Source organism: Bombina bombina, chromosome 12 (genome assembly GCF_027579735.1).
Source record: "Bombina bombina isolate aBomBom1 chromosome 12, aBomBom1.pri, whole genome shotgun sequence".
In the NCBI taxonomy this organism is placed as follows: Eukaryota; Metazoa; Chordata; class Amphibia; order Anura; family Bombinatoridae; genus Bombina; species Bombina bombina.
Window position 1 is genome coordinate 124,756,642 of NC_069510.1, and position 14,508 is coordinate 124,771,149.

The 14,508-nt window shown below is 41.6% G+C and overlaps 1 protein-coding gene across 1 annotated transcript in view; it reads right to left on the bottom strand.

The window, feature by feature from the left end:
• NUP188 (nucleoporin 188) overlaps window positions 1-14,508 on the bottom strand; it is a gene marked incomplete in the record, with an annotated part of 235,410 nt that overhangs the window by 36,684 nt on the left and 184,218 nt on the right. The window contains 2 exon segments of the mRNA XM_053696185.1: window positions 95-164; window positions 803-972. Coding sequence (XP_053552160.1) covers window positions 95-164; window positions 803-972 — 240 coding nt within the window.

The window sequence follows — 14,508 nt, forward strand, 5'->3', positions numbered from 1 at the left end:
TTTTTAGCCCCTTGTTGTGGCTTTTAATGGAACTTAAAGTATATTTTTATCTACACTTTCCATTCCTCATTTATTTTTTCTACACAAAACTTACCTCTGAGGTCTCTAAAGGTGGAATAAGTGTGCCAAAGAGCGGCTTTGTCAGATTCTGCCAGAAGTTAGGCCTAGAACAAAAGAGTGAATATTCTTAATCACAAACCCATGCTGCTCTATTAAAGGGACATAATACTCATATGCTAAATCACTTGAAACTGATGCAGTATAACTGTAAAAAGCTGACAGGAAAATATCACCTGAGCTTCTCTATGTAAAAAAGGAAGATATTTTACCTCACAACTTCCTCAGCTCAGCAGAGTGAGTTCTGTGTAAAAAGTTATACTCAGCTGCTCCCAGCTGCAGGTAAAAAAATATAAAAATGAAGAAATTTACTGCAGCCAATCAGCATCAACAGTGCTGAGGTCATGAACTCTTTTACTGTGATCTCATGAGATTTCACTTAACTCTCATGAGATTTCATAGTAAACTTCCTTAAACTGAATAGGGAAATAACATGAGAGTGCACAAGGCTCAATCCCTTAGCTGTCCCGGGACAGACAAACTGATTTGCTGCTTAGAAGTCCTTTACAATGGGATGTGGCTACTGAGGAACTTTTGAGGTAAAATATCTTTCTTTTTTACATAGAGATGTTCAGGTGATATTTTCTAGTCAGCTTTTTACAGCTATGCTGCATCACTTTCAAGAGTTTCAATATTTGGGTATCATGGCCCTTTAACTGCTGAAAAACATCACTTTATCACTCACTTGGTCCTAAGCACGGTCATGGCACTATCTCGTCGGTCCTGCCACAGAGCATGAAGGAAAGCGATAGCCGATCGCTGCAATAAAGGAGTGCACCAGAAGCGCTCTGGCTGCTGACAGTCTATTAAATTCAGGACGACCTGCAGACAGCTCCACTGGCCCAGTGCGTATTCCTGTAACATGCAGCATAAATCAGAAAAATAGGTTTCACATAAATATTGTCAGTCTACAAAAACAAATGCCAGTTTATTCATTTATAAACATTATTGCCAAACTCTTAAAGGGACACTGAACCCAATTTTTTTCTTTCGTGATTCGGATAGAGCATGAAATTTTAAGCAACTTTCTAATTTACTCCTATTATCAAATTTTCTTTATTCTCTTGGTATCTTTATTTGAAATGCAAGAATGTAAGTTTAGATGCCGGCCCATTTTTTGTAAACAACCTGGGTTGTCCTTGCTGATTGGTGGATAAATTCATCCACCAATAAAAAAGTCTGAACCAAAAAAAAAAGCTTAGATGCCTTCTTTATCAAGTAAAGATAGCAAGAGAATGAAGAAAAATTGATAATATGAGTAAATTAGAAAGTTGCTTAAAATGGCATGCTCTATCTGAATCATGAAAGAAAAAATTTGGGTTCAGTGTCCCTTTAAGTCTAACACTGCTCCCCCTCTCCATTCTAAAAACATTAGTACGACGACACTGAAAAAAGAAAATTTATGCTTACCTGATCAAATTATTTCTTTTTTGACACGATGAGTCCACGGATCATCTTAATTACTAATGGGATATTCACCTCCTGGTCAGCAGGAGGCGGCAAAGAGCACCATAGCAAAGCTGTTAAATAGCTCCTCCCTTCCCTCCCACTCCAGTCATTCGACCGAAGTTAAGATGAAAAAGGAAGAAATAAGGTGCAGAGGTGTCTGAAGTTTATAACATACAAATAACCTGTCAAAATAACAGGGCGGGCCGTGGACTCATCGTGTTAAAAAATAAATACATTTATCAGGTAAGCATACATTTTCCTTTCTTTTTATTGACACGAGTCCACGGATCATCTTAATTACTAATGGGAATCAATACCCAAGCTAGAGTACACAGATTATACGGGAGGGACAAAACAGGGAACCTAAACGAAAGGCACCACTGCTTGAAGAACCTTTCTCCCAAAAACGGCCTCAGCCGAGGCAAAAGAGTCAAATTTGTAGAACTTTGAAAAAGAGTGAAGAGAGTAGCCTTGCAAATCTGTTCCACAGAAGCTTCATTCTTGAATGCCCATAAGTAAACAACGGCCCTTGTGGAATGAGCCGTAACTCTCTCTGGAGGCTGCTGTCCAGCAGTCTCATATGCAAAATGTATGATACTCTTCAGCCAAAAGGAAAGAGAAGTAGCCGAAGCTTTCTGTCCCTTACGTTTTCCCGAGAAAACCACAAACAAAGCAGAAGACTGACGAAAATCCTTAGTCGCCTACAGGTAAAACCTTAAAGCACGGACCACATTCAAATTGTGCAGAAGCCGTTCCCTCTGAGAAGTAGGATTAGGACACAAGGAAGGAACAACAATCTCCTGATTAAAGTTTCGATCAGAAACAACCTTAGAAAGAAATCCGAATTTAGTACGCAAAACCACCTTATCTGAATGAAAAATAAGGTAAGGAGACTCAAACTGCAAAACAGAGAACTCTGATACTCTGCGAGCAGAAGCAATAGCAACAAGAAATAAAACTTTCCAAGATAACAACTCAATATGAAAGGAATGCATAGGATCAAACGGAGCCCCTTGAAGAAACCAAATTAATACTCCATAGCGGAGTAACTGGTTTGAACACAGGCCTGATCCTGATCAAGGCCTGACAAAAAGATTGCACATCTGGAACATCTGCCAGACGCTTGTGTAACCAAATAGATAAGGCAGAAATTTGACCCTTTAAGGAACTTGTTGATAATCCTTTCTCCAAGCTCTCTGAGAAGACACAAAATTCTAGGAATCCTAAGTCTACTCCGTGAGTAGCCCTTGGATTCACACCAATAGAGATATTTACGCAATATCTTATGTAAATCCTTCTAGTAACAGGATTACAAGCCTGAATCAATGTCCCTATGACCGATTCTGAAAAGCCCCGCTTGGAAAAATTAAACGTTCAATTTCCAAGCAGTTAGCTCCCGAAAAACTAGATTTAGGAAAAACATAATTTATGTAAGAACTTACCTGATAAATTCATTTCTTTCATATTAGCAAGAGTCCATGAGCTAGTGACGTATGGGATATACATTCCTACCAGGAGGGGCAAAGTTTCCCAAACCTTAAAATGCCTATAAATACACCCCTCACCACACCCACAATTCAGTTTAACGAATAGCCAAGAAGTGGGGTGATAAGAAAAAAGTGCGAAAGCATATAAAATAAGGAATTGGAATAATTGTGCTTTATACAAAATCATAACCACCACAAAAAAAGGGCGGGCCTCATGGACTCTTGCTAATATGAAAGAAATGAATTTATCAGGTAAGTTCTTACATAAATTATGTTTTCTTTCATGTAATTAGCAAGAGTCCATGAGCTAGTGACGTATGGGATAATGACTACCCAAGAAGTGGATCTTTCCACACAAGAGTCACTAGAGAGGGAGGGATAAAATAAAGACAGCCAATTCCTGCTGAAAATAATCCACACCCAAAATAAAGTTTAATGAAAAACATAAGCAGAAGATTCAAACTGAAACCGCTGCCTGAAGTACTTTTCTACCAAAAACTGCTTCAGAAGAAGAAAATACATCAAAATGGTAGAATTTAGTAAAAGTATGCAAAGAGGACCAAGTCGCTGCTTTGCAGATCTGGTCAACCGAAGCTTCATTCCTAAACGCCCAGGAAGTAGAAACTGACCTAGTAGAATGAGCTGTAATTCTCTGAGGCGGAGTTTTACCCGACTCAACATAGGCAAGATGAATTAAAGATTTCAACCAAGATGCCAAAGAAATGGCAGAAGCTTTCTGGCCTTTTCTAGAACCGGAAAAGATAACAAATAGACTAGAAGTCTTACGAAAAGATTTCGTAGCTTCAACATAATATTTCAAAGCTCTAACAACATCCAAAGAATGCAACGATTTCTCCTTAGAATTCTTAGGATTAGGACATAATGAAGGAACCACAATTTCTCTACTAATGTTGTTGGAATTCACAACTTTAGGTAAAAATTCAAAAGAAGTTCGCAACACCGCCTTATCCTGATGAAAAATCAGAAAAGGAGACTCACAAGAAAGAGCAGATAATTCAGAAACTCTTCTGGCAGAAGAGATGGCCAAAAGGAACAAAAAACTTTCCAAGAAAGTAATTTAATATCCAATGAATGCATAGGTTCAAACGGAGGAGCTTGAAGAGCCCCCAGAACCAAATTCAAACTCCAAGGAGGAGAAATTGACTTAATGACAGGCTTTATACGAACCAAAGCTTGTACAAAACAATGCATATCAGGAAGAATAGCAATCTTTCCGTGAAAAAGAACAGAAAGAGCAAAGATTTGACCTTTCAAGGAATTTGCGGACAAACCCTTATCTAAACCATCCTGAAGAATACTGTAATATTCTCGGTATTCTAAAAGAATGCCAAGAAAAATGATGAGAAAGACACCAAAAAATATAAGTCTTCCAGACTCTATAATATATCTCTCTGGATACAGATGTACGAGCCTGTAACATAGTATTAATCACAGAGTCAGAGAAACCTCTTTGACCAAGAATCAAGCGTTCAATCGCCATACCTTTAAATTTAAGGATTTCAGATCCTGATGGAAAAAAAGGACCTTGAGACAAAAGGTCTGGTCTTAACGGAAGAGTCCACGGTTGGCAAGAGGCCATCCGGACAAGATCCGCATACCAAAACCTGTAAGGCCATGCCGGAGCTACCAGCAGAACAAACGAGCATTCCTTCAGAATCTTGGAGGTTACTCTTGGAAGAAGAACTAGAGGCGGAAAGATATAGGGAGGATGATACTTCCAAGGAAGTGATAATGCATCCACTGCCTCCGCCTGAGGATCCCGGGATCTGGACAGATACCTGGGAAGTTTCTTGTTTAGATGAGAAGCCATCAGATCTATTTCTGGAAGTTCCTACATTTGAACAATCTGAAGAAATACCTCTGGGTGAAGAGACCATTCGCCCGGATGCAACGTTTGACGACTGAGATAATCCGCTTTCCAATTGTCCATACCTGGGATATGAACCGCAGAGATTAGACAGGAGCTGGATTCCGCCCAAACCAAAATTCGAGATACTTCTTTCATAGCCAGAGGACTGTGAGTCCCTCCTTGATGATTGATGTATGCCACAGTTGTGACATTGTCTATCTGAAAACAAATGAACAACTCTCTCTTCAGAAGAGGCCAAGACTGAAGAGCTCTGAAAATTGCACGGAGTTCCAAAATATTGATCGGAAATCTCACCTCCTGAGATTCCCAAACCCCTTGTGCCGTCAGATACCCCCACACAGCTCCCCAACCTGTAAGACTTGCATCTGTTGAGATTATAGTCCAGGTCGGAAGAACAAGAAGCCCCCTGAACTAAACAATGGTGATCTGTCCACCATGTCAGAGAGTGTCGTAAAATCGGTTTAAAGATATTAATTGAGATATCTTTGAGTAATCCCTGCACCATTGGTTCAGCATACAGAGCTGAAGAGGTCGCATGTGAAAACGAGCAAAGGAGATCGCATCTGATGCGGCAGTCCTAAGACCCAACATTTCCATGCATAAGGCTACCAAAGGGAATGATTGTGACTGAAGGTTTTGACAAGCTGATATCAATGTTAAACTTCTCTTGTCTGACAAGGACAGAGTCATAGACACTGAATTTATCTAGAAACCTAAAAAGGTTACCCTTGTCTGAGGAATCAATGAACTGATTGGTAAATTGATCCTCCAACCATGAACTTGAAGAAACAACACAAGTCGATTCGTATGAGATTCTTCGAAAATGATTAGACTGAGCAAATACCAAGATATCGTCCAAATAAGGAAATACCAAAACCCTATTCTCTGATTACAGAAAGAAGGGCACCGAGAACCTTTGAAAAAAATTCTTGGAACTGAGGCTAAGCCAAACGGTAGAGCCACAAAACTGGTAATGCTTGTCTAAAAAGAGAATCTCAGACACTAAAAGTGATCTGGATGAATCGGAATATGCAGATACACATCCTGTAAATCTATTGTAGATATATAATGCCCTTGCTAAACAAAAGGCAGGATAGTCCTACAGTAACCATCTTGAATGTTGGTATCCTAACATAATGATTCAATAATGATAGATTCGGAACTGGTCTGAAGGAATTGACCTTCTTTGGTACAATGAAGAGATAAAATAAGACCCCAGCCCCTGTTCCAGAACTGGAACTGGCATAAATACTCCAGCCAACTCTAGATCTGAAACACATTTCAGAAATGCTGAGCCTTTGCTGTGTTAACTGGGACACGGGAAAGAAAAGAATCTCTTAGCAGGAGGCCTTAACTTGAAGCCAATTCTGTACCTTTCTGAAACAATGTTTCTGAAACCAGAGATTAAGAACGGAATTGATCCAAATTTCTTTGAAGAAAACGTAATCTGCCCCATACCAGCTGAGCTGGAATAAGGGCCGCACCTTCATAGGTACTTAGGAGCTGGCTATAGGTTTCTATAAGGCTTGGATATATTCCAAACTGGAAATAGTTTCCAAACTGATACCGCTCCTGAGGATGAAGGATCAGGCTTTTGTTCCTTGTGAGGAAAGGAACGAAAATGATTATTTACCCTGGAAAGAAAGGGAAAGCAAAGTTGACTTAGAAGACATGTCAGCATTCCAAGTTTAATCCATAAAGCTATTCTAGCTAAAATAGCTAGAGACATATACCTGACATCAACTCTAATGATATCAAAAGATGGTATCACCAATAAAATTATTAGCATGTTATAGAATAAAAATAATGCTATAAAATTATGATCTGTTACTTGTTGCGCTAAAGCTTCTAACCAAAAAGTTGAAGCTGCAGCAACATCCGCTAAAAATATAGCAGGTCTAAGAAGATTACCTGAACATAAGTAAGCTTTTCTTAGAAAGGAATCAATTTTCCTATCTAAAGGATCCTTAAATGAAGTACTATCTGCCGTAGGAATAGTAGTACATTAGCAGGAGTAGAGACAGCCCCATAACCTTAGGGATTTTTGTCCCAAAAAACTCTAATCTGTCAGATGGCACAGGATATAATTTGCTTAAACGTCTAGAAGGAGTAAATAAATTACCCAAATTATTCCATTCCCTGGAAATTACTTCAGAAATAGCATCAGGGAGATAAAACACTTCTGGAATAACTACAGGAGATTTAAAAACCTTATTTAAACGTTTACATTTAGTATCAAGAGGACCAGAATCCTCTATTTCTAATGCAAATAACACTTCTTTAAGTAAAGAACGAATAAATTCCATCTTGAACAAATACAAAGATTTATCAGCATCAACCTCTGAGACAGAAACCTCAGAACCAGAAGAACCATTATCAGTATCAGAATGATGATGTTCATTTAAAAATTCATCTGAAAAAAAGAGAAGTTTTAAAAGACTTTTATGTATACTAGAAGGAAAAATAACAGACATAGCCTTCTTAATGGATTTAAAAAATAAAATCTCTTATGTTATCAGGAACACTCTGAAAATTAGATGTTGACGGAACAGCAACAGGTAATGTAACAGTACTAAAGGAAATTTTATCTGCATTAATAAGTTTGACATGACATGCAATACAAATAACAGCTGGAGAAACAGATACCAAAAGTTTATAGCAGATACACTTAGCTTGGTAGCTCCAGCATTGTGCAGTGATTTTCCTGAAGTATCTTCTGACTCAGTTGCAACGTGGAACATCTTGCAATATGTAAAAGAAAAAAACAACATATAAAGCAAAATTGATCAAATTCCTTAAATGACAGTTTCAGGAATGGGAAAAAATGCCAAAGAACAAGCTTCTAGCAACCAGAAGCAATAAAAAATGAGACTTAAATAATGTGGAGACAAAAGTGACGCCCATATTTTTTCGCGCCAAATAAGACGCCCACATTATTTGGCGCCTAAATGCTTTTTGGCGCCAAAAATGACGCCACATCCGGAACGCCGACATTTTTGGCGCAAAATAACGTCAAGAATGACGCAACTTCCGGCGACATGTATGACGCCGGAAACGGAAATAGAATTTTTGCGCCAAAAAAGTCCGCGCCAAGAATGACGCAATAAAATGAAGCATTTTCAGCCCCCGCGAGCTTAACAGCCCACAGGGAAAAAGTCAAATTTTAAGGTAAAAAATGTTAAATTAAAATGCATTATCCCAAATATGAAACTGACTGTCTGAAAAATAAGGAAAGTTGAACATTCTGAGTCAAGGCAAATAAATGTTTGAATACATATATTTAGAACTTTATAAACAAAGTGCCCAACCATAGCTAGGAGTGTCACAGAAAATAAGACTTACTTACCCCAGGACACTCATCTACATATAGCAGATAGCCAAACCAGTACTGAAACGAGAATCAGCAGAGGTAATGGTATATATAAGAGTATATCGTCGATCTGAAAAGGGAGGTAAGAGATGAATCTCTACGACCGATAACAGAGAACCTATGAAATAGACCCCTTAGAAGGAGATCACTGCATTCAAATAGGCAATACTCTCCTCACATCCCTCTGACATTCACTGCACGCTGAGAGGAAAACCGGGCTCCAACTTGCTGCGGAGCGCATATCAACGTAGAATCTAGCACAAACTTACTTCACCACCTCCATCGGAGGCAAAGTTTGTAAAACTGAATTGTGGGTGTGGTGAGGGGTGTATTTATAGGCATTTTAAGGTTTGGGAAACTTTGCCCCTCCTGGTAGGAATGTATATCCCATACGTCACTAGCTCATGGACTCTTGCTAATTACATGAAAGAAAGGAAGGGTCCTTAATTAGAAGATCCTTCCTCAATGATAGTCTCCAAGGAGGCAGAGATGCCATCTCTACCAGATCCGCATACCAAATCCTGCAAGGCCAAGCCAGTGCAATGAGGATCACCGAGGCCCTCTCCTGCTTGACTCGAGCCATAACCCGAGGAAGAACAACAAACAGAGGAAATAGGTGTGCTAGACTGAAGGTCCAAGGTGCCGCCAGGGCGTCTATCAGTACCGTCTGAGGATCCCTGGACCTCGACCCATAACCACCCCTGGGATGTGGATCACCGGCAGACAGCAAGAGTGGGTTTCTGCCCACTGGATTATCTTGGATATGTTGTCCGACTGGAACCTGATAAAGTGGACCGAGGCTAACTGGGGCTAGACCAGAAAAGCATTGAAGATCGCTCTCAGCTCCAGAAAGTTTATAGGAAGAGAAGTCTCTGAGTCCAAACTCCCTGAGCCTTTAGGGGGCCCCAGACTGCTCCCCAACCTAGAAGGCTGGCGACTGTTGTCACAATCACCCAAGATGATCTGTGAAAGCAGGTCCCCTGAGAGAGATGATCCCGAGACAGCCACCATTGAAGGGAATCCATTGTCTCCTACTCCAGAGTATTCGAGGAGACACATCTGCATACTCTCCGTTCCATTGCCAGAGCATGGTTAACTGCAGAATTCTGAGATGGAACCGAGCAAATAGGATGATATCCATTGCCGCTACCATCAGCCCGATTACCTCCATGCACTGAGCCATTGATGACCAATGAGAGGACTGAAGGGCTAGACAATATTGAAATCTTTGATTTCCTGACTTCTGTCAGAAAAATCTTCATAGATAGGGAATCTATTATGGTTCCCAATAAAGTTACCCTGTATTTGGGGCTAAGAAACTCTTTCCCAAATTTACCTTCCACCCGTGAGTTCATAGGAAGGATAACAACATTTCTGTATGTGGGATCTTGCTGGTTGTAAGGATGGCACCTGGATCAGGATGTCGTCCAGATAGGGCGCCACTGCAATGCCCCGTAACCAAAGCACCGCCAATAGCAATCTCAGAACCTTTGAGAAAATTCTGGGAGCTGTGGCAAGACCGAAGGAAAAAGCAACAAAAGGAAAAATGTTTGTCTAGAAAAGCAAACCTTAGGAACTTGTAATGATCCCTGTAAAATCACGAACAGATTGGAATAAAAACCCAGACCCTGTTCCTAAATCAGAAAAGGAACTATCACTCCCAGGTCAGAGAGGTCTCTTGCACAATGTAAGAACGCCTCTCCTTTTATCTGGTCTACAGATAATCTTGAAAGCAGAAACCTGCCTCTGGGAGGAAAACTTTTGAACTCTAGTTTGTATCCCTGGGACACTATTTCTACTGCTCAGGGACCCTGAACATCTTGAACCCAAGGCTGAGCGAAGGAGGAAGCCTGCCCCTTACAATATCCGGTCCCGGATCGGGGGCAGGCACTTCATGCTAAATGGACATCCAGCGCCAGCAGCTGGATTTGAACCAACAACCTTTGAGTTGCAAAGCCACAAAGCTAACCACTAGGCTACATTAGCCTTCTTTGATTCAATAGCAGGCTTCTTGGATTGTTTTCCCTTATTCCAAGACTGATTGGGTCTCCATGAAGGTTTAGACTGTTCCTGCTTGGAGGCGGAAGAGAAAGAAAGAATTTCCCTAGAAATTTCGAAAGGAACGAAAATTACTCTGTCGTCCCTCAGGTTTGTTTCTCTTGTCCTGAAGCAAAAGATGACCCTTACTTCCCGTAATATCAGAGATTATTTTCGTCAAGCCAGGTCCAAACAAGGTCTTCCCCTTGTAAGGAATCGCTAAAAGCTTAGACTTAAAGGATACATCCGCAGACCAAGGTATTAACCGTAAGGTTCTGCGAGCTAGAACAGAAAAACCTGAAATCTTTGCTCCCAATGTGATAACTTGAAGGGAAGTATCTGTAATAAAGGAATTAGCCAATTTAAGAGCTTTTATCCTATCCTGGATTTCATCCAGTGGAGTTTCTGTCCTAATAGTTTCAGATAACGCATCAAACCAATATGCTGCCGCACTAGTGAAGGTAGCAATGCACACAGCTGGCTGTACTTATAAGCCCTGGTGCACATACATCTTCTTGAGTAACCCTTCTTTAGTACATATGATCTCTGAAAGCACAACTATCCTCTAAGGATATAGTAGTTCTCTTAGCTAAGGTGAAAACGGCTCCTTCCACCTTGGGGACTGTTTGCCAAGTCATCTTAACCGAGTCGGATATGGGAAACATCCTTTTAAACATAGGAGATGGAGAAAAAACAAAATTTATGCTTACCTGATAAATTTCTTTCTTTTGCGATGTACCGAGTCCACGGTTTCATCCTTACTTGTGGGATATTATCCTTCCTAACAGGAAGTGGCAAAGAGAGCACCCACAGCAGAGCTGTCTATATAGCTCCCCCCTTAACTCCACCCCCCAGTCATTCGACCAAAGGCTTAGGAAGAAAAAGGAGAAACTATAAGGTGCATAGGTGACTGAAGTTTTCAATAAAAAATACTATCTGTCTTGAAGAGACAGGGCGGGCCGTGGACTCGGTACATCGCAAAAGAAAGAAATTTATCAGGTAAGCATAAATTTTGTTTTCTTTTGCTAGATGTACCGAGTCCACAGTTTCATCCTTACTTGTGGGATACCAATACGAAAGCTTTAGGACACGGATGAAGGGAGGGACAAGACAGGAACCTAAACGGAAGGCACCACTGCTTGCAGAACCTTTCTCCCAAAAATAGCCTCAGAAGAAGCAAAAGTATCAAATTTGTAAAATTTGGAAAAGGTATGAAGCGAAGACCAAGTCGCAGCCTTACCAATTTGTTCAACAGAAGCATCATTTTTAAAAGCCAAACGGATGATGCTTTTCAGCCAAAAAGAAAGAGAGGTAGCCGTAGCCTTTTGACCTCTACGCTTTCCAGAATAGACAACCAACAAAGAAGATGTTTGACGAAAATCTTTGGTTGCCTGCAAATAAAACTTCAAAACACAAACCACGTTCAAGTTGTGCAACAGACGTTCCTTCTTAGAAGAAGGATTAGGACACAGAGAAGGAACAACAATTTCCTGATTGATATTCCTGTTATTAACAACCTTAGGGAGGAACCCAGGTTTGGTACGCAACACCACCTTATCAGCATGGAAAACAAGATAAGGCGAGTCAGATTGTAATGCAGAAAGTTCAGAAACTCTTCGAGCTGAAGAGATAGCAGCTAGAAACAGAACTTTCCAAAATAGAAGGAATGCATGGGTTCAAACGGAACCCCCTGAAGAACTTTAAGAACTAAATTTAGACTCCTTGGTGGAGCAACAGGTTGAAACGCAGGCTTGATTCCAACTAAAGCCTGACAGAAAACCCGAACGTCTGGGACATCCGCCAGACGCTTGTGTAATAGAATAGACAAAGCAGATATCTGTCCTTTAAAGGACCTAGCTGACAATCCCTTCTCCAATCCCTCTTGGAAAAAAGGACAAAATCCTAGGAATCCTGATCTTACTCCATGAGTAACCTTTGGATTCGCACCAAAAGAGATATTTACGCCATATCTTATGATAGATTTTCCTGGTGACAGGCTTTCGAGCCTGAACCAAGGTATCTATGACCGACTCAGAGAAACCCCGCTTTGATAAAATCAAGCGTTCAATCTCCAAGCAGTCAGTTGCAGAGAAATTAGATTTGGATGCTTGAACGGACCTTGATCAAAAGGTCCTGTATCAGTGGCAGAGACCATGGTGGCAGAGATGACATGTCCACCAGGTCTGCATACCAAGTCCTGCGTGGCCACGCAGGTGCTATCAAAATCACTGAAGCTCTCTCCTGTTTGATTCTGGCAATCAGACACGGAAGGAGAGGGAATGGTGGAAACACATAAGCCAGGTTGAACGACCAGGGTACTGCTAGAGCATCTATCAGTACTGCCTGAGGATCCCTTGACCTGGACCCGTGACAAGGAAGTTTGGCGTTCTGACGAGACGCCATCAGATCCCATTCTGGTGTGCCCCATAGCTAAACCAGCTGAACAAACACCTCCGGATGGAGTTCCCACTCCCCCGGATGAACAGTCTGACGACTTAGAAAATCCGCCTCCCAGTTCTCTACCCCTGGGATATAGATTGCTGATAGATGGCAAGAGTGAGTCTCTGCCCACCGGATTATTCTGGAACTGCTATATTCGCTAAGGAACTCCTTGTTCCCCCCTGATGATTGATATAAACCACAGTCGTGATGTTGTCCGACTGAAATCTGATGAATCTGGCCGAAGGCAGCTGAGGCCACGCCTGAAGAGCATTGAATATCGCTCTTAATTCTAGAATATTTATCTGTAGGAGGGCCTAATATTGAGTCCACAAACCCTGTGCTTTCAGGGAATTCCAGACTGCACCCCAGCCCAGTAGGCTGGCGTCCGTCGTCACTATAACCCACGCTGGCCTGCGGAAACACATCCCTGGGACAGGTGATCCTGTGACAACCACCAAAGAAAAGAATCTCTGGTCTCCTGATCCAGATTTATCTGAGGAGATAAATCTGCATAATCCCCAATCCACTGACTGAGCATGCATAGTTGCAGTGGTCTGAGATGTAAGCGAGCAAACAGAACTATGTCCATTGCCGCTACCATTAGTACGATTACCTCCATACACTGAGCCACTGACGGCCGAGGAATGGAAAGAAGAGCTCGGCAGGTGGCTAAAATCTTTGATTTCCTGACCTCCGTCCACCGAGTCTATCAGAGTCCCTAGGAATGAAACTCTTGTGAGAGGGGAAAGAGAACTCTTTTTTACGTTCACCTTCCACCCATGAGATCTTAGAAAGACAAACACGATGTCCGTGTGAGACTTGGCTAGTTAGAAAGTTGACGCTTAAATTAGGATGTCGTCTAGATAAGGCGCCACTGCTATGCCCCGCGGCCTTAGGACCACCAGAAGGGACCCTAGCACCCTTGTGAAAATTCTGGCAGTCGTGGCCAACCCGAAGGGAAGAGCCACAAACTGGTAATGCTTGTACCAGAAAGGCAAACAAACCTTAGGAACTGGTGATGATCTTTGTGGATAGGAATGTGTAGATACACATCCTTTAAGTCCACGGTGGTCATATATTGACCCTCCTGGATCATTGTTAAAATAGTCTGAATGGTCTCCATCTTGAAGGATGGGACTCTGAGGAATTGGTTTAGGATCTTGAGATCTAGGATTGGTCTGAAGGTTCCCTCTTTGTTGGGAACCACAAACAGATTGGAGAAGAACCCCTGCCCCTGTTCTGTTTTCGGGACTGGGCAGATCACTCCCATGGTAAATAGGTCTTCTACACAGCGTAAGAACGCCTCTCTTTTTGTCTGGCTTACAGACAATTGAGAAAGATGGAATCTCTCCCTTGGAGGAGAATCTTTGAAATCTAGAAGATACCCCTAGGTTACGATTTCTAAAGCCCAAGAGTCCTGAACTTCGCTTGCCCAAGCCTGAGCAAAGAGAGAAAGACTGCCCCCTACTAGATCCGCTCCCGGATCGGGGGGCTACCCCTTCATGCTGTCTTGGTGGCAGCAGCAGGCTTCTTGGCCTGTTTACCTTTGTTCCAAGCCTGGTTAGGTCTCCAGACTGACTTGGATTGAGCAAAGTTCCCCTCTTGTCTTCCAGCAGGGGAAGAGGAAGCGGGACCACTTTGAATTTTCAAAAGGAACGAAAATTATTTTGTTTGGTCCTCCTCTTATTTGACTTATCCTGAGGGAGGGCATGACT